This window comes from Ruditapes philippinarum, unplaced genomic scaffold (genome assembly GCF_026571515.1).
Source record: "Ruditapes philippinarum isolate M1 unplaced genomic scaffold, ASM2657151v2 ctg10081_1_1_1_1, whole genome shotgun sequence".
Lineage (NCBI taxonomy): Eukaryota > Metazoa > Mollusca > Bivalvia > Venerida > Veneridae > Ruditapes > Ruditapes philippinarum.
Window position 1 is genome coordinate 1 of NW_026859659.1, and position 21,315 is coordinate 21,315.

At 32.8% G+C, this 21,315-nt stretch overlaps 1 protein-coding gene across 1 annotated transcript; it reads left to right on the forward strand.

The window, feature by feature from the left end:
- Positions 1-5,945: 5,945 nt before the first annotated feature.
- Positions 5,946-18,374, forward strand: LOC132757407 (histone-binding protein RBBP4; the record flags this gene model as incomplete). The annotated part of the gene is given in 10 exon segments (XM_060748679.1): positions 5,946-6,033; positions 8,006-8,179; positions 8,394-8,509; positions 9,281-9,373; positions 10,014-10,081; positions 10,846-10,972; positions 11,553-11,630; positions 12,758-12,892; positions 14,767-14,877; positions 17,512-18,374. Coding segments are annotated over 10 exon segments (1,059 nt in total), but the record flags the coding sequence as incomplete, so codon positions are not given.
- Between the last annotated feature and the right edge of the window lie 2,941 nt (positions 18,375-21,315).

Consider the following 21,315-nt stretch of genomic DNA (forward strand, 5'->3'; position numbering starts at 1 on the left):
CCCCCTTTGCATTAATCATCTTTGAACAGTTTTAAAATTTGTAAACGATGCGATGTAGATTGTCTAAATTAAATGAAAAATAAAATTGTTTGAAGATTCTCATTAAAAACTGGCTAATATTGCCATTTGAACATGAAGAAAATTAATGACTGGTAAAAGATATTTACACATTCATGGGTCATTCGGGTCAAAATGTTATATAAATGCCTACTAGTACATAAAGACTTCAAGTACTTTAACTGGAGAAATAGTAATTTGCTTTTAGAATCATTCTTTGTAAATAATTATGAATTTTTCATCAAATTTTGATTTACACTCTCACATTATTATGAATACATTATCACTTTTTCACGCATTGACGCAATGTTAACTGACTCAGAAATGGGATGGAAAGCAACCCATTGCATAAGTGACAATACTCGGTAAAATTAATTGTAAATTTTTGCTAAGAAAATGTTTTTGATATTATAAATCTCTTTAACTAATCAAAGTTGTGGGTATCTGGCAGAGTGGTAAAGGTTGCTGACTTCTAACCACTTGCACCAATGTTGGCTGGAATCTGGACAGGAAAGTCTAAATCTCTGATGAAGTGAAGTTTATGAAAAGTATATTATAATTTGGTTCTACACTTGTGCCTACACATGACTGAAACTATGAATGGAATGAAAACGGAGGTCTCTGTCTCCACCATTAATGTTGGAAAGTGGCCATATGACCACAACAGTGATCTTGTATTTTATTACTCAACCAAGTCATTGTGTTTTGACATCTCATAAAAAAGTTACTTAATATTAATGCTACTAAAAAATAAAAAATCAATTTAAAATCACTAGAGTTAGAAGTGTTTTAAGTTGATTTGAAAGAAAGGGGGGTGTTTTGTGTTCTGACTGTACATTAATTATGTTTTGTCTCTTTACAAGTAATGTTATTAAATTATGTTTTACCTCTTTACAAGTGATTTTATATACTTGTGTTGAAAACTGTTTAATACGACTTGCTTTGTTTCAACTTGTCAATACTTTATATAAGATTATTCAAGTTTGTCATCATTTAATTAAGCAGGCAACTTTCTACAGATTGGTCATTTTCAATTTCAAAGAAGTCACACTAAAATTAATATTCCAAAGATATTGTAGATGCAGATAAAAAAAATTATTCAACTTGAACTATTAAAATTTAGTTTAAGTACTTCTCTTTTCTTGTTGCGTAACACTTTGTCAGCTATTAGAAGAATTCTTTGGCAGGTCATTGGAATCCCTTTGTCCTCATGTGATACAATATGAATAATAAAAAAAAAGATAAATTCTTCTACATTTTGTACCAAAAAACTTATCAAAACATGATTACGGTAGTTAACCCTTCAGATCATGGCAGTAAGTCACTTTGAATTCATCACACCACAAAACTTTGATGTGCTCTTGGTTCTTTCTGCAGAAAAGCTATTAAGGGTTGTCCTTCTGACACAAGGTTCTTTTTATTTTTAATGAATGATGCCAGACAATCGTTCTGTGATGCAGCCATTTAAAGAAAGGTTGATATGGTTGTCTTCAGCCAAATGGTTAAGGATGTAGACTTCCAACTTTTTAGCTCACCTTGCACAAAGTGCAGGTGAGCTTTTAGGATGGCCAACCAAATGGCGTCCGTCGTCAGTCGTCCGTCCACATTTTAAATATTCTAAGAACATCTTCTGTGATACAGCAAGGCCAATGTTAATGAAACTTGGCAGGAATACTCTTTGTATGAAGCTCTATCAAGATTGTTCAAAGAATTCCATTTCATGCAGAACTCTGGTTGCAATGGCAACCGAAAGAAAAATCTTTAAATATCTTCTTTTAAAGAACCGTAAGAGCTAGAGCTTAGATATTTGGCATGAAACATCTTCTAATGAGTGTCTACCAAGTTTGTTCAAATAAAAGCCCTAGGGTCAAAATTGGCCCCGCCCCAGGGGGTCATTGATTTTCCCTATATGCATATAGTAAAAACTTAAAAAATCTTTTTTTAAAGAACCCAAAGAGCTAGAGCTAAGATATTTGGCATGAAACATCTTCTAGTGAGTGTCTACCAAGTTTGTTCAAATAAAAGCCCTGGGGTCAAAATTGGCCCAGCCCGGGGGGTCATTGATTTTCCCTATATGCATATAGTAAAAACTTAAAAAATCTTCTTTTAAAGAACTGTAAAAGCTAGAGCTTAGATATTTGGCATGAAACATCTTCTAGTGAATGTCTACCAAGTTTGTTCAAATAAAAGCCCTGGGGTCAAAATTGGCCCCGCCCCAGGGGGTCATTGATTTTCCCTATATGCATATAGTAAAAACTTAAAAAAACTTCTTTTAAAGAACCCAAAGAGCTAGAGCTAAGATATTTAGCATGAAACATCTTCTAATGAGTGTCTACCAAGTTTGTTCAAATAAAAGCCCTGAGGTCAAAATTGGCCCTGCCCCAGGGGGTCATAGATTTTCCCTATATGCATATAGTAAAAACTTAAAAAATCTTCTTTTAAAGAACCCAAAGAGCTAGAGCTAAGATATTTGACATGAAATATCTTCTAGTGAGTGTCTACCAAGTTTGTTCAAATAAAAGCCCTGGGGTCAAAATTGGCCCCGGCCCGGGGGGTCATTGATTTTCCCTATATGCATATAGTAAAAACTTAAAAAATCTTCTTTTAAAGAACCAAAAGAGCTAGAGCTAAGATATTTAGCATGAAACATCTTCTAATGAGTGTCTACCAAGTTTGTTCAAATAAAAGCCCTGGGGTCAAAATTGGCCCCGCCCCAGGGGGTCATTGATTTTCCCTATATGCATATAGTAAAAACTTAAAAAATCTTCTTTTAAAGAACTCAAAGAGCTAGAGCTAAGATATTTAGCATGAAACATGTTCTAATGGGTGTCTACCAAGTATGTTCAAATAAAAGCCCTGGGGTCAAAACTGGCCCCGCCCCAGGGTGTCATTGATTTTCCTTATATGTGTAAAGCAAAAACTTAAAAATCTTCTTTGAAAAATCCCAAATAGCTTGAGTTTAGATATTATACATGAAACATTTTTAAGTAAATATCTACAAAGTTTGTTCAAATAAAAGCCCTGGGGTCAAAACTGGCCCTGCCCCAGGGGTGTCATTGTTTTTAACTATATGTGTATAGTAAAAACTTAAAAAATCTTCTTTTAAAAAACCCAATGACCTAGAACTTAGATGTTTAGCATGAAACATCTTCTTATGGGTGTCTACCAAGTCTGTTCAAATAAAAGCCCTTGGGTAAAATTGGCCCGGGGGGGGGGGGGGGGCTATATATACAGGTGAGCGACCTCAGGGCCATCATGGCCCTCTTGTTTTTTCTTGCCCCCTCAGCACTGCTGTGGGTTCGAATCCCAACAGGAACTTTGAACTCTTACATGTGAGGAAAGTATCCAGCTCCCTTACAGTACTAGGGTGATTCTACTCAGATTCCCGTTTGTGCCTGAAATAATGCAGAGATGAAATGAGGTCTTCCTCCACCAAAAAAGTTGCCATATGACCTATATTGTGTTGGTGCAATTTAAAATGCCCAACCCCAAAAGTAAAGGTTGACAGGCATGCTTGAAATTTACCCAACATGGCAGATGGTTATCTGCATGCAGCTTTTCTGAAGCCTGTTAGGTGTGGAAAAATTCAGAGATATACTGGTGTATTTGTATGGCATTGTATACATTTCAGGGATTTTTTTTTTCTTTTTGGCTTACTTTATAGCCATTATTCGGTCATATTTCCAATTGAAAATAATATATGACTTTCCCAATCCACTGGAAAAAATTCCCAATTAAAAGTTACAAAATAAAAATGTTGAATAACAAATTCTAAATCTTGGATAATAAGGGCTTCTTCACTGTTAAGTATTATGGTGTGATTTTTTGCATTCATTAATTTTAATCACTGCAAAATTTAAGTCATGCATTTTCTCCCACTTTGCAGAAATTCCAAATTCCATGGGTATGTGTCATGTTCCCAAAATCCTGAAAAAACAAACAAAACAACCTGCATTTTATTTTGATTTGAAGCTGTTGATAGATTTATGCATTTAATTTTGATTTGAAGCTGTTGATAGATTTATGTATTTAGATCGCTGAAAAGCCACTTTTACGCCAGTAGAATATTGTTTGTTTGATCTTACAGTTGCCAGGCAGTTCTGCTGTAATTAGACAAAAGTTACACTTTTCTTTCTGTTAAAGAGTTGCTTTTTAACAGTGTATTTAACTTGTGATATGACATGTACAACTTATTTTTGGTAATATGGTAAGCATTATTATGAGCTGACAATTCAGTGTCTATTCTAGGGTTCGAAAAACGGTGGGGATTTTTATCGAAAAGTGAGAATTTATTACATTTATTGATCTTTTTCGTTCTTTCTATAGGTAAAATTTTCCCCCTGCCTCTCAAAACATAGCGGGAATCCCCAAAAATATGAGTGAATCCCCCCTCCTAGAATAGACACTGAAGTCTGACAAGCTGATTTGTTGATTTCTTCTGGTTCAAAAAATGTTTTTCTCGAAAAAAATTACTATTTTACATATAGGCTTCTTCTTTGTTTAGAAGTGTTAATTTTAGAAAACGAAGAAGTTATGCCAATAATATTTGGAGCAAATGAATTATTCTTAACATTCTTACTGTGTTACAAAAAAAAGTTGTTTTTTTTTAATATGATGGGCTTTGATAATTATTATATGAAGTTTTATTATTTTATTCTTTACAAAGCTTGTTTCAAAATTTCAGCTTATGTATTAAATATTCATTTCTCATCTTTTAAAGTGACATTATGCTCATCTTTTAAGCTTTCCTATTGAGTTTAATTTGTAAAATATTATGAAAGATTTAATTTGCAACATATTAAAAAAGATTGGTCATGTGGATTATTGATCATTTGTTCATAGTATAATATAAAATTTACAAAATTACAACAAAATGACCAAGTTATTTTGATTTTTACCTAGTCACTGAACATTTGCACTCGGATGAGCATAATGTCACTTAAAGTACAGGGTCCATTGTTTTGCAGCCATCTTTGATGGAGAGTCTATTCCAAAATTTATGTTCAGATTCAATCAATTAGGTGCTCGACTGTTAGAATGACATGTCTCTAATTTAAAGTTTTATTACCTAGGGCCTGAAGGTGTAGCAAGTCCAGTATTGCTCCCCTCAAGTTGAGACACTGCACCATTGGACTGAGAAAATTACATCTAATTCATTATAACCTTCACACAGTAACACTTAAAAGATTTGTAAATTGTCCACGAAAAGATTGAAAGAAAGAAAGAAACAAACAAAAAAAAAACCCATTCAAAATGTTGTGTTTAGCATGCTTGTATTGAGGGGAGACCACTCTTGCTATACTTTCAGTGTGACGATTCCAAGTTCTGGTTCTTTGGCCCAAACTGATGAGCAAAATCATCTCCTTGTTGTCAACATTCAGCTCCCGAATCAAAATACCCAGACCGATGATTCCCATTATGATGGTGAAAAAGGAGGTACTAGCTTGTAGTTGTTATCTATATCTATACATATTGTGTGTTTGTATTTGATTTATGTTAACCTAGGTAGTGGTGAATAGTAAACTAACACTCTAGGTGGCAGAAAGTAATGGTGGTTTTGTTTTGTATTTTCGTTTTATATTTTCCAAATGAACTTATATGCATGCGTAATGGTCTTGGACAAGGTTTCAAAGTTAGTTATTGTTCAAACAAAATGTAAAAATAGCATGTTTTGTTTTTGTTTTTTTATATTATAACATACTTTTGGTAGGGGAAGGATGGGGGGGGTGGGGGCTTTAAGTTGTCTCTTTTTGGGGTAAAATTTGTTCACACTGTATTTTCTGCCACTTAACTGCATGCTTGCATCGGTGTTAATTTTCTTACGAATGCCCTGTAGCATTTTAACAATGTCAAAACATTGTTATCTGTGTACACTATGCAGGTCGGAGGAGCAGAACCATTTATTGATTGCCAGTGTACAACTACCAAATGATTACACCCAGTTTGACGCCTCTCATTATGATGGGGAAAAGGGAGGTAAGTGTGTAAATTTTAAAGGTAACTGCACGTAGTCTGGCAACCTTCTGGTTCAGGTAAGGGAAGTGAAGGAGTAGATACCTAGCTAACACACTGCATTAAATATTGCAAAAGGACAAGCTTTTTATACATTCAGTAGTAATAACTTATTTACATTTTTTCCTTGAAAGGAAACTTTTTTTACTTACCTTAAGCATCACTATGATTTTCAAAGAAGTACCTATATTTTTCCAAGAAGTAACAATCTTATCAGTATAAAACTTTTTGGGATTGATGCTTGATTCTAATTTTGGTAAATTAATGTGAAAATAAGTTATGGAAACAGAAGTTGTGATTAGACCAGAATAGTTGGAGGATGTAATAATTTTGCTGTAGTGTATTTCAAAGGTAAGTACGTCAGTGTTTTTTTTTAGGATAACAGGATGGTTAAATACAGCTCACTCTAGGATAGGTTTGCCTCTGCAACCATTCATGGAAGTCAGTAAAATTTGAACATATCTTTATCATATTCTGATTAATGATAATAATTTCTCACTTCAAAAAAATAAACAAGATAGTTACATTTCATGATATATCAAGCAAGCAAATTGGCAAGTAATCAAACCAGATGACAAAATAAAATTGGCTGGTAGCCAGGGTCCATTTAACCCTCTACCAGAACATTAAGCATTTGTCACCAATATAGAGCCAGGCCAGCATGTCAATTTTTCATCTAGATTTTTCTAAAACTAGCAATGGACAAGTCAATTGAAGAACTAAGCAAGTTTAGTGGTAAAGAGTATTACCTTATTTAATAGATTCCTGATGTTGAATCATATTTCCATATCAAAAGGCAAAGAGCAACAAATTTAAGTAAATATATCTTTTAGTAGACCTACAAATGAAAGCAAGTGCATCTTTTACCTTTGTGAGTTTTAGGATTGGAAATGATTACCAATTTAGATATCTTTTTTATGACCTATTCTCTGTTGGTGCGACGTAACCCCCCCCCCCCCCCCCCCCAAGAAAAGAAAGAAAAGATAATGATTGCCAATTTAAATCATTTAAAAAAGAAAATGATTACCAATTCAAATCATTCAGTACCCCCAATGGCAGTGCACTGTGTCTGGAAGCATTCATAACTAGATTTATAAAAATCTGGAAACGGTGATTCCTCCGAAGCATTAATCACCCTCTGAAACATGAATCACAACAAAATTACAGGAAAATAGCAGGTCTACTCTGTTTGATTAAGTCTGTTCATGTGGGATAATGTATAAATGCAACATTCCTCACGTCCCCTAGCACTGGCTTGAGTGGTACTCAAAATCTCAACACTTAATAGTGCTGGCATCCGTGATATTTCTATGCTAAATAATTATAGTTATGATGAAAAACGATAATGACTAAACTACTGTGCTATATTTGCAAACTTAAATTGTTTTGTTGAACAAACAATCAGTATCCTGTCAATCTATTTTGATTGCCTTAATCATTTACGCTCATCAGTTGTTTAGAATTTCTTCATCCTAAAAATAAAAGAAAGATAGTTAAAAACAAACTATTCTGACCATTGGAATGTGTTTGATGAGTCTACAAGTGTTCCTCATTATGTATGAAGTAACACATTAATTCTGCTGGACCTAAAAGCTGTTAGCTTTGGCGTCATTATATTGCCAGGCCTGTCTGCACATTTTGTGCAGTTTGACCAGAGTTTATTAAGTTGGCTTTTGATTTTCATCTTCATAATCACAAAATTGATTTGGCTAGAATAGTAAAACTGTTACTCTCATTGTGAAAAATGAAGTAAAATTGAAAAGTGTTGCACAAATCTGGCGAAGAAGAACACAAAATTAGGATTTTCAATCAATTTCCGAGTATATTTCTTAATTATCTTTGCCCCAGCTGATGTATGTTAGAAATTCAAATTTTATGTTTTTAGGCGTCAGTTGAGTTTATTCAAGTATGATGAAGTACCAGTTTTATATTTCAGAGTTTGGAGGGTTTGGTTCCGTCAGTGGTAAGATAGAGATCGAGATAAAGATCAATCATGAAGGTGAAGTTAACCGAGCCCGATACATGCCACAGAATCCTTGTATCATAGCAACTAAAACACCATCCAGTGACGTACTGGTGTTTGATTACACAAAACATCCTTCTAAACCAGGTAATCTATAAAATAAATTGAATAATACATAAATATTATGATTGGGTTTGGGTAAGGGGTTCTAGCTTGATATTTCAAAGAATATTGGGAGCTATTGTACTCAGCCAGTTGGCGTCATACTTTTGATAACTGCAAGTTGGTATCTTTTAAGAAATATTATGAATTTATTGACAGAATGGCAGTATAAATATATATCTATATTTTATTTTAACAGATCCAAATGGGGAGTGTACACCAGAGCTGCGTTTAAAGGGTCATCAGAAGGAAGGCTATGGTTTGTCATGGAACCCTAATATGAATGGTCACTTATTGAGTGCATCCGATGATCATGTATGTTGTTGAATTATAAATTTTTCTTTCCATATGTAAATTGGTATCGCTATTATAGAAAGCTTACAAGCTTTATTCAAGATAACCTACAGATGACAGATAAATATAATGTGATTGAAAGAAAAAAAACCTGTGGCTTTCTGAAGAGGAAAATATAGCGTGATAAATCAGAAAAGGGCAACAAATGAGAATGGAATTTAACCACACATTTTATAAAATTTTCGATTTCAATTAAATTAAACATGCATTGCATGGTACATAGCAGAGGCTGTAGGGAAAGTTTTCTGTCTTCTAGCTGATACATAAGTCAGATGATATGAAGTCATGGTTCTGGAGGGCATTTCAGGGGAAAATATTAGCTTTTTAAGGGGAAAATATACCTATTTTGAGCTAGGGGAAACAGCCTTTATTCCACTGTAAAATGCAGGCAACAAAATCACTGCTAAGTCACAGCAAACATTAACTTTTATGCAGTTTGTTCAAATGATTCCTACACTGTTGGCAGAAAGAATTTCTAGTGGCATTTCCGCTGAACATTATTAGATACGATTTTGAAATAAATTTGCATAGAGCTTGCTGGAATGTAATTAATATTCCATGTAGATAAGGACCAACTTTAGCAGACCATGAATGGTATTTACTAATTAATATTTTATGATTGTCTAATATATCATTGTTTAAAATAGAAGTATTTAAAGGCATAAAGCAATGGTTTTGTAAGGAAAAAAGACGATAATTGTTTGTTTTAATTATTATATAATTCTATTTTAGACAATATGTTTATGGGATATAAATACCAACCCAAAAGAAGGACGAGTCATTGATGCATTCACCATCTTTACAGGGCACACATCTGTTGTAGAGGTAATAATAGTGCAGAAGTGCTGAATTATGTGCTTTGAATAAGTTTATACAGTATTTTAGTAATTTGATAGAGTAGAAAGCTATAAGCTTACAGACATGCTCCTAAATCCTTTACTGGACTCAGCCAGTTCTTGGGATATGATAGACAGCCTCTAAGAATGTTTTAGCAGCTAGTTAAAAGTTTCTTGCTCAAGGAAATAATAGCCTCTTCCTAAGGGGTTTCAATTTAGAATTGAACACTGATGGTTTCAGTTAATGCTTTATATTAATGGGATAAATGCAAGTAAATGACACCATCAGTAAATATAGATTTGTGTATCAAGGCCAATCAGTGTGTTTATTTGTGGAGACATGACTATTCAAAGGATAGCTATTGTATGCATGTCCCTGTCACACTGGTTACGTTTTTAATGTGCAAGTTGGTATCTCCAAAACTACTGAAATGAATGAGTTGTAACTTCATAGACTTACTTTAACTAAAGAATTAAGGAGGAAACAGTCAATAGCCTGTATCTCTGGATTTTGACAGAATTATGTCCCTTTTTTACCGTCTACTACAGAAAGTTACCCGAGCTTTTGTTTAAGCACAGTGATTAGTTTATTACTGTCCTACTGACAGCTCTTGTTCCTATGATTTCAGGATGTGGCCTGGCACTTGTTACACGAGAGTTTATTTGGATCTGTTGCTGATGACCAGAAACTTATGATGTAGGTTCTTTGATATTTTAGTGTATATGTTTTGTTAATACATGTATTTTAATTATGAAAAACAACAAGAAATTCAAAAAAAAAACATTGCAATGCTTTTCACTCAAATCAGTTAGGAGTAACAAAAATATGATTTTCCAATTATTTCTGAATATATGTCTTTAATATCTTTTTTAAATCTATCTATTTTAAGTGACTGAACTGATGTATGTAAGAAATTCAAATTTTATGTGTTTTACTCCTTTGGACCTTAGTGGAGTCCCTTGCAATATTGAGTTATACAGTATTGGAATATATGTGGAACAGTACACATGTCCGGGGAAAAACATTTGTTTACATGCTGCCAGAAAATATATATTAACCTTTAATGAGGATTTTGTACCTTGGGTCATAAACCTGTGAATTAAAGATGAATATTTAATGTAGAACCAAATAAAAAAATTGGTAATGCTCTCCTGGAAAGAAAATCTTGAACTTGTTTTCAGTTTTCAAGTAAGTACTGTGGTACTGTGTACTGTACTAGAAGTGATTAATTAAAAGTGCTCATGGAGAGCTTTTGTTTGTTCCAGTCTTATGTTTCTTACTGCTTGAATAGTTAACAGAATTACTCGGCCATTTTGAAGAGGTAATAGTAAGGGATGACTGTGGTACTACTTGGGTGTAAAGGCTGGTGATAAATAGATGTATAACTGTATATTTTCTGATGGGATACACAATCAAATAACACCAGTAGTATAAATAGATGTATAACTGTATATTTTCAGATGGGATACACGATCAAATAACACCAGTAAACCCAGTCACACAGTAGATGCACATACTGCAGAAGTAAACTGCCTCTCTTTCAACCCATACAGTGAATATATCTTGGCAACAGGATCAGCAGACAAAGTATAAAATTTGTATTTTTTTATTTTTGCATAAAATTGAGGCTAAATTACAGGGCTTTTCCCAACTCGTGAAACTTGAAAATTCCCAATTTTGTCTTAAAAATGTCCCAAAATGCCTGTTTTCTATATTTATTCTCAAAAAAAATTTATAGTTACCTTGCTAACATTTTCAAATTAAAATTGTTTTGGTTGTTGCCTTTTATCTCATTTTTTCTCTTTCAATACATGTACTATATCGATATGGGGGGGGGATTTATTTTAAGACAGTACTCCTGTAAATATGGAACGAAACCTGTCTCGGTATAATTACAAAATGAGTTGTGCAAGGTAGAAATTCTGAGTTTTAACCATTTGTATTGTTGATTTAATCTTGAGCCTGATCAAAGTCTGCACTGTTTGCTATACAGTCAGTATATATTTTGAATTATTTTTTGAAAATGAAGAGTAGTCTTTTCCAGATTAAAAAGACGGACAAGTCTATTTAAAATACTTCAGGGGGTAATGAAGGAGATTAGATACTGTAGAAGAAATGGTAGCTGTATTTAATTTTAATTTTTTATAAAATCTGTTCCTATTTTCAGACAGTTGCATTGTGGGACTTGAGGAATTTAAAACTCAAACTTCACTCATTCGAATCTCACAAGGATGAAATTTTCCAGGTTAGCAACTTGTTTACTTGAAATATGCGAATATTTGATGACATTATTTAGAAATTTCTTTCTAAACGCTCAATTTTTCTTCTATTTGAATGCTGTGTAGAACATCTGCAAATTAATTTTCATTAGTCGATTGTTTAACATGAACGTTTTTACCTCTAAAAACAAGTTTTTTGCCAGTATAAATTTTGCATATCTCTAAAATCTATTCTTTTTGACCAGAATAAATTTTACATAATGTAGAGAAAATGAACTTTCAGTACTGACATATGTTAAAGTACAATGATCGATCAGTTGTTGTTCTAGAAATTGTACAATGTAGATTGATGTAGCAGCAAAACAATTCTTTCTTTATTGACTTTTTCTCTTCCTGTGAATATTTTTCCACACTTTGAATATTTGTCCAGAAATGGTAATAAACAACAGGATATTTAACTTTTCAATTCAATAACATTTGAAGTTACTTTGAATGTAAGCATATGAGTTACTTTTATGAAGATATTCTGGCTAATAAAGTCCCAAATGATCCATTTTAAATGAAATATAAAGAAAGAGCCAGAGTTTTTTTTTCTGGATTTTTGTTTATGTCCAGTAGAGTGTTTTCTTCTCAGAACTTGCCATGTATTTCTTATCATACAAATCAAAGGTAATATTTTATGTAATTTGCATTGGCTTGCTATGTGGTGTTTTATTTTAGAAGTGACACTTTCTTCCTAATTAATATTCTACAGCACCCATTAAACAAATAATTGTTTTAAAATAGGATCAGTGGTCGCCCAATAACAAAACTATTTTTATTTCTAAACAGGTTCATTGGTCACCCCATAATGAGACTTTAGGCTATTGTTTTAAAACAGGTCCATTTGTCACCCCATAATGAGACTATATTGTTTTTTAAATCAGGTTCAGTGGTCGCCCCATAATGAGACTATATTGTTTTAAAACAGGTCCATTTGTCACCCCATAATGAGACTATATTGTTTTTTAAATCAGGTTCAGTGGTCACCCCATAATGAGACTATATTGTTTTTTAAATCAGGTCCAGTGGTCACCCCATAATGAGACTATATTGTTTTTTAACACAGGTTCAGTGGTCACCCCATAATGAGACTATATTGTTTTTAACACAGGTTCAGTGGTCACCCCATAATGAGACTATATTGGCATCTAGTGGTACAGACAGACGGCTTCATGTTTGGGATTTGAGTAAGATTGGCGAGGAACAGTCAGCTGAGGATGCTGAAGATGGACCACCAGAGTTACTGGTATGATAACACTTGTTGTTGGTTTTGGGGTGGGGTGGGGTAATGGACATGCCTAAAATAGGGGCAGAATATAGACATTTTAACTTCCGAATTTTATCTTAATAATAAAAATCTTAAACTATTCTCAGAAAACCCCTGACCAACTCAGTATGGTTATTTATGAGATATACCATTTACAAGTGTGTATTTACGAAAACCATCAGAAAAAAAGTTTATTAAACTTTAAAAGATTTTAAAAGTTTATAACTTTTAAAAGTTTATAAAACCATTATAAAGTTTTTGTCCCACAATTATTGTTACCTTGTCTACCTAGAAATGCCATCCTCATAATATAAAAAATGTGAAATATTGTTTCTATGAAAGTTACAAGGAATACAGTTTTTTACAGTACTTATATTGATATATATAAGATGATGAGTCAAGATAAGTGATATATAGTGGTAATGTTTAAACTCCTAAAGAAGTACTTTCTGAACTTTGAGTAACTCTTTGTGAAATTCTTGCTCCAAGATCTATATTTTGATACAAGCATGTTTTTTATAAAGTGTAAATTATATATGAGTAATAAATTATGTGATGACGTCAAAAACAACTTTTTTAAGTGATGACAACATAAAGAACCTTTAAGGGAAGTGATGAATCACATACTAAAGTTGACCTTTCTTAAATTCAATCAAAGTACATTCAGGATCTGAAGTTCATCTTGGTATTTCATGCTTTTATCTATAGAATTAATATTTTGAAATATCAAATGCTGGCACAAGTTTGAGACGTTAATTTGAAATTTTATTTTGGGGTTTTCTTTTATATCACAGAAAAAAATCTGTCATTTCATAAAAGTTCACCTTTGTATTTTAAAACTATGTACTTCAAGAGACATAGGGGATATTGATTGAGTGTAAGTTTTATACTCGAAATAGTGAACATTTTTATTCAACAAGTTCAATAAGTTCAGTATAAGACTTGTATAAGATTTATATTCTATTTATCACCAAAAAATAAAGACTGTTTATTGTGAAAAAGAACCCGTTGTTATTGATGTGCCTATAGTATAACATTTACATTTAGTGAGTCTTAAGCTATGTTTATATGTATCACAAATGATGTCACATCAAAATATATGCACGGCCATGCAATAAATACCGTTTTAACAGGGTGGCAAAAGCAGCATGGGTGTGTGATGAATTATCTTAAAACCTTGTACTGTTAGGAACATAAATGAATTTTAAACCTGGTACCCCTTGAAATATAAAGGAATTTCAAAACTGGTTCCCCAAGAAACAAATGCTTTGTAAATACTGGTACTCCTAGAAACATGAAATGATCTTAAAAGACTGGTACCTGGACGAATATAAAGTGATATTGAAACCTGATCTCTTGAATTCCTCAAGAAACAAAAATGATTTTAAACCCTGAAACCTGGGGAAACATAAATGATTTTAAACCTTGAAACCTGAGGAAACATAAATGATTTTAAACCCTGAAACCTGAGGAAATATAAATGATTTTAAACCCTGAAACTTCAAGAAACATAAACGATTTTAAACCCTGAAACCTCAAGAAACATAAAAGATTTTAAACCCTGAAACTTCAAGAAACATAAATGATTTTAAACCCTGAAGCCTCAAGAAACATAAACGATTTTAAACCCTGAAACCTCAAGAAACATAAATGATTTCAAACCTCAAGAAACATAAATGATTTTAAACACAGGAACCTAAAGAAACATAAATGATCCTAAATACTGGTACCTCAAGAAATGTAAAATGATTTCAAAATCTGGTACCTCAAGAAACATAAATGATCTTAAAACCTGGTACCTCAAGTTTGAACAAACAAACAAAATATCATGTTATATTATGTCTTCTTTTCAGTTTATTCATGGAGGGCACACTGCAAAGATATCAGATTTCTCTTGGAATCCTAATGAGCCGTGGGTGATCTGTTCTGTATCCGAGGACAACATCATGCAAGTCTGGCAGATGGTATGTAATCAAAATAATAACCATATGAGCCACGCCATAGAGCGTTTGGGGCCAGCATGAATCCAGACCATCTGCACAGTCTGATCAGGATCCGTGCTGTTCCCTCTCATTTTGTCTACTTGTAATAGGGTTTGTAAGCGAACAGAATGGATCCAGATCAGACTGCGGATGTGCAGGCTGGTCTTGATCCATGCTGGTCGCAAACGCGGCTCATATCATGTCTTAATGATAAAGATTTATGTCACATACACCATTCAGTGTAGTGAATGTTAAAAAAAGTATAATCTGCTTTCAACTTAACATGCCCATTATTAAAATGGTTCTTCATTTATACATTTGATGGAATCAAGGTTTAACAGAATTTGGATAGATCTCTAAGAATTATATTGAGTTTGATAAAAGTTGCATTTTGTTTATCAATCCTGTTATATGGTCTCAAAAGAAATGAGTAACAATGGTATTTTTAAGGGGGGAAATTCACAAAACTCGCTAATAAATGACTCAAAGGACGATTTAATATTGCTTGTCATTGCGTACGTGAGTGCAGAAAGTGTGGGTATTGTTATTCAGAATAATTGTTCGACAGTTTGTATTTTCTTATTAGTAATATTAGTACATGGTGAAATTAATTATAAAAATGTTAAAATGAAGGACATACGATGAAGAGTAAAATTGCCTCTATGGTTAAGTTTCTTTTACAACAAATTATTTTTATAGTTATGATATAGAGACACTTGCAGCAATGTAATCTTCGTCCTTTTAAATACTTTAATTAATGAATTAAGGTGGACATGGTTTGATTAAATATCTTAACTTATTAAATATTATTTTAAAGTTAAGTTATAAACAAAAAGTACGCCCCTCCCCTACCTTTCAACGCTGTTGGCTTGAATCTCAGTAGGAAACTTGGATCATTTCATGAGAGGAAACCATCAAGTTAGCTAACAAAAGGTTGATGATTCTCCTCCAATACCTGAATTTTAAGATATTGCCAACAATGCATAATTAAACACTTTAAAACCATGTTAAATTAACAGTGTGACTCTTTCATTAGATTTTATGATTAAAGTACAAAATGAATGTTTTTGAGAGGAACTGAAGTTGGTATAAAAATATCACTGATATGTAGTTGTTAATGGTTTTTATGGCCTTTTAAAATTATCCATTATGGAAGTATTCAACTTTTAAAAAAAAAAATTCTGAAGTTCCCTAAAAATGCCACAATGTTCCCAATGCAAGCCTAAAATGCTAATAAAGGTCCTGCTAGAAATTCCTAAAACTAGGCAATTGACAGTTGTAGAAATGAAAGCTTTACAAACCATATAATTAAAACAAAATTAGTCATTTCAAGAGTTTCAACATACATGTACAGTAAACTTCACTTATAGCGAATTTCCGGTTATAAGGAACAATTTATTTTGGCCCGAATTTTGCCCTTCTTTATTCAATATAGAAATAAACTGTTATAGCGAACACGGTTATAAGGAATTATCGCTTATAAGGAACTCATTTCTTAGTCCCAATTTAGTTAAAAGTACAGAAAATTACACTTTTATAACGAACTCCAAAATATCGGCTATCAGTAAATAGATCAAGCTTTTTCAACTTTCATTTTCATTGGCACAGATTAAAACTCAGCCGAATGTACCGTTTATTGTTGTATGTACTTCAAGATATCTTGTATAGCAATACATAATAGTTTTCTATTTAGTATATTTTTAGCATGATTTTTTTTCATCAAGATAAAACGTTTATTCCTTTTATTTTTATATTTCTTTTCTTTAAAAGTTTCGACCGACTAAAATAATTATGATCATTTATAATCGGTTTTCAACATAATCACGCATGCTTGCAAGCATAATCCATTAAAGACTACAAAGTACGCTTGATTGAAATGAAAAGAAATGTATATCTTTTATTAGTAAAGGTCACCCTTAAAATATAATAGAAGATATTCAGTATAAATAAAAATCGAAAATCTTGTTTATCTTTAATCATGGAAAAAATCGAAAAGCACTGAGTTTAGAAACAAAATAATTATATTTTATGAGTAATTGAGAAAGGGAGTAAAACTAAAACTGAAATAGCAAAGAATTTTCAAATTCCAAAAAGTATGCTCTCGGATATTGTGTCTAAAATAGAAATAAATTACTAATTTTTCTTAATCAAATGCTCTTCAAAATGTCGGACGACGATGGTAAACAATCAGTTCGTTATATGTAAATCTGTTCGCTATAAAATCTCCTGATACAAGGAACTAATTCGCTATATGCTTACAAGGAACTCCGGATATAAGGAACAGATTTTGAATGTCCCAATGAGTTCGTTATAAGCGGAGTTTACTGTATATTGTTTGAAATAGTATATATACCCGAGTATTGGTATGTAAATCTAGTCTTTAATATTCTAAGTCTGCAAGCTTTTTCAATTGACTTAATTTGTTTTATTGTGGCTTTCTTTTACATGTTACTGCATTGTGTAGATTTTTACATAGTTTTATCACAATATTGTAGCATACTTCAACATGAATTGTCGGAAAATTTAAAGAGTTTTTAGCATGAAGCAAAATAAAAAGATAATTAAGCTATATAAGTTTAGGTATTTTATTATTGTTTATGATTTATTTTGTTTCAGGCTGAGAATATTTACAATGACGAGGAACCTGATGCACCGGCCGGTGATCTGGAACAATCTGCGTCTTAATAATTATGACATTATTGAGGCAGTAGTATTTATCATCTTTACAGCGAAGTATGGTGTGACAGTTATAAATCTCACCTTGTTTCATAACAACTTCAAAAAAAAAACTTGTTAGGTTTTGTTATCGCTTGAAGAATTTATGTCAAGCAACTTTTATGCAACTTTTATATAAGACAAATATTGGGACATTTCTATTGGTATATTGGAATATGAAATTTTCAAATCATTGTTTGCCTATTCATGGAAAGCACTATAATATTATTTAATAATTATGTATCAGTTAAATAGAATTCCTTCAGAAAAGATATAATGATCTGGTGGATAATATTTGTTCTGTTAATATTTGTCTTTAATAAAATGAGCCGCTTCACGACAAAACCAACCAGCATGGATCCAGACCAGCCTGCGCAGTCTGATCAGGATCCATGCTGTTCGTTGTTCCCTTATGAACCCTATTACAAGTAGAGAAACTGATAGCGAACAGCATGGATCCTAATCAGACTGCGCAGGCTGGTCTGGATCCATGCTGGTCGCAAACGCACTATGTTGGTTTTGTTGTGACGCTGCTCAAATGTCTTGTAATGGAGGAGAAAGCTGAAACAATGAAAATACACACTCTGCATATTTACTGAGATATTTTGTGTTATCATAGAATACATGTATATATGGACCTTTTAATGAATTCTTCATGTAATAAAGTTCATCATGGGACAAAAATGGACTTAGTGAATTTATGTTGTGTTGTTAATTGCATTATCATGTCTTCAGCAAATTGTGAATAAATGTATAGACCTTAATGATTGTTTTCTTTTTGTTTGCCTCTGCAACATGCTTACTATCTTTAATTAGAAAATGGTTGTCTGAAAAGACAATATACAAAGAAATGGCTCTATCTTGAAAACCACAATTATGAAACACTTTTTTTTCTCGCATGAAACAGCACATCCATTATGTTCACACAGTACATGGGGCGTCCGTGACCGAGTGGTTAAGGTCGTTGACTTCAAATCACTTGCCCCTCACCGCTGTGGGTTCAAATCCCTTTGGATTAAGCTATCCAGCAAGCTTAAGGAACGTCGTTGGTTCTACTCAGGTGCCCGTTCGTGCCTGAAATACGCACGGAAGGGCACCAGAGGTCTTCCTCCACCAGTAAAGCTCGAACGTCACGATATGACCTATACTGTGTCAATGTGACGTAAAACCCAAAAACAAACACAGTACATCATCTGCAGAACATTTTGTAGAGCAAAAACTATAACTTTAAAAATTTTCCTTCTGTTGACTCTGTACTGGTTTGGGACCATCAACTGGACACTGAACTTTTTTCCATATAGTACATTTGTATATTGCACAGTACAGCTAGGTTCCAGTTCATAAGTCTCTGACCTGTTAAAAATGTAATTTTCATATACATGTATGTGGATACAAAAAGAATTTCACCACAACATATTTTGTGAACAAAAGTGCACAAGTCATGTTTGTGGTTAAATCTATTGTTATTCAAAGAAAAGGTCAGTTTACTCCCCATTATGTTTACACTTTTATTTTAGGCCCTTCCAGAGTTCCATGTGTTCGGACAGCTTTGTATGACTGGGTATGCTATTGTTAACTCTGCATGATTATGGCTAGTGTAAAAAGTCCAGTATTGCACTGACATCAGATTTTTTAACATCGACATTCTTGTTAGAAACGATTAAAATCAATTTACTTCAGTATAGGAGAAACATGCTTTATTAACTATTGTATAGACGACCTCTGAATGAAGGAAACATCTAAATAAGGCATTTTCAAGCCTGTCCATGTTAAATGGTCTGGTTTTGGTGATCTCTAACCAGTAGAACTATATAACTGTAGAAGTTCTTCCCTCTATAGAGAAATACCTATAAGAACGGTAAAAATGCTTCATGTAGCAGGGTTTCACAAAATGACCTCTACAGTAATGCTTGGCAACAACAAAAATTTGTCTTGCAAAAGTTGTTGCTCTACACCATGTACACAGAGTGTACTGTGTACATGATGATTTTAAAGTCCACAATACAGATTTGGTTGTTTTTGTCATTTTTTTCACCTTTGAAAAATTTACATTCAACAAAGTTTTTTTAAGTCTTGACTATTTAAAGTTATAACAAGTGCATAAATATATTCAAAGCGAGGATTTATTTTCGGTACTTAGTCAAAAGAAAAAGTAAAGTTAATAGTTGTGAATAAATAGTAATAACAAGTGCATAAAAATATTCAGTGAGGCTTTATTTATGGTACTTAGCCAAAAAAAACGTAAAGTTAGTGATTGTGAATTTATTAAACTTGCCATTGTTGTCAGCATTTAATAATTATGAAAAATACAAATTTCATCATTTTGGTTGTACTGGGGGCCTGGGGATATTGTTTGATAGATGATATTGAGAGATCTCTACTCTCTGACCTTTCACTTGAATAACACAAACATCAACATGTTGTTGTGAAACTTTCATTATAATAACAAATCTGATAATAAGAATTAGACAGGTCAGGGAAAGCTAAATGGCCCAACTGATATTTTGCTATCGGACAATTAAATATTCACCAAGGAGGTCTTGCACATAGGATTGTACTGTCACATCAAGGTAATAAGGTGAATAAATAATTATTCCTATTCTGTTAATTGATCAACTGAAAAACATTTTACATGATCACATTGCATGAACATATGTCCAGAATACTGTTTAACATACAGAATAAACCTGTGATATGGAGAACAACCTTTTCTTCAGAGGAAACTATGCTAGCATACTAAAAGTATGAGAGTGCGCCAATATCGTTAGTAATACAATACATGTGTATGTTATATAATGCAATATGTAGTTTATTTTCCAATATGCATGCAGCTTGTGATTCTTGTGTATTTGAAAGTGATGCTATTGTTTAAATGAATCTGCTTTCTGATGAGACCAAATTGTGTGTAGTCAACCCATTAAGAACTTTATTCACATTTAGAAATACCTTACACCAGTAACTTCTTGCTAAATATGTCTGGTTAACACTCAGTTAAAAGTGGCAAAACTGATGTTTCAAGGTGGATGCATAAATTTAAAAATGGGCACAAGTCAAAGATGTTTAAGTCCAGTTGTAAGAGCTTCATATCTATTGACAAAAGCATTCATAAATCAAGCTTATTGACAAAGATGCCAGAATTTCACTTCCTCAAATACAGTGTAGCCCATTTTGAAGAAATAGCAAAATTGTCAACCCATAGGTTTCTGAAGAATCACATGAAAGTTGGGCAAATAATTGCCAGATGGATACCTACGCTTTGCTTACATCTGACTACAAGAAGGAGCAGGTAAAATGTGCTTGAAAATGTTTCCTAAATACGACGGTCATAGTTTTTCTAATATTATGACTGATGATGAAAGTGGGTTCACTATTTTATGCCAGTTCGCAAGTTGGACCTCCAAAAAATGTTTGTCAACCAGACATTGACAAGTGTCAAGAAAGTTACATATGTTACTTTTCTCAATACCTGTGGAACTGACAATTACCCGTGGAACTGTTGTCCAAATTCCTGTGTCTAGAGGCCATTCTGTCACATCAAAGTATTATAAAAGAGATGTTGTGTTTAGAAAAATTGAAAAACATTTCAATAAGCTTTGTCCTTTAACTGGCACAAAAGGGCCTTTTATTTTTTGCATGACAACCCTCCCCTGCACACAAAGGAGCTACTCTATTTTTTCTATTTTTTTCCTTTTGAAAAAAAAAGAG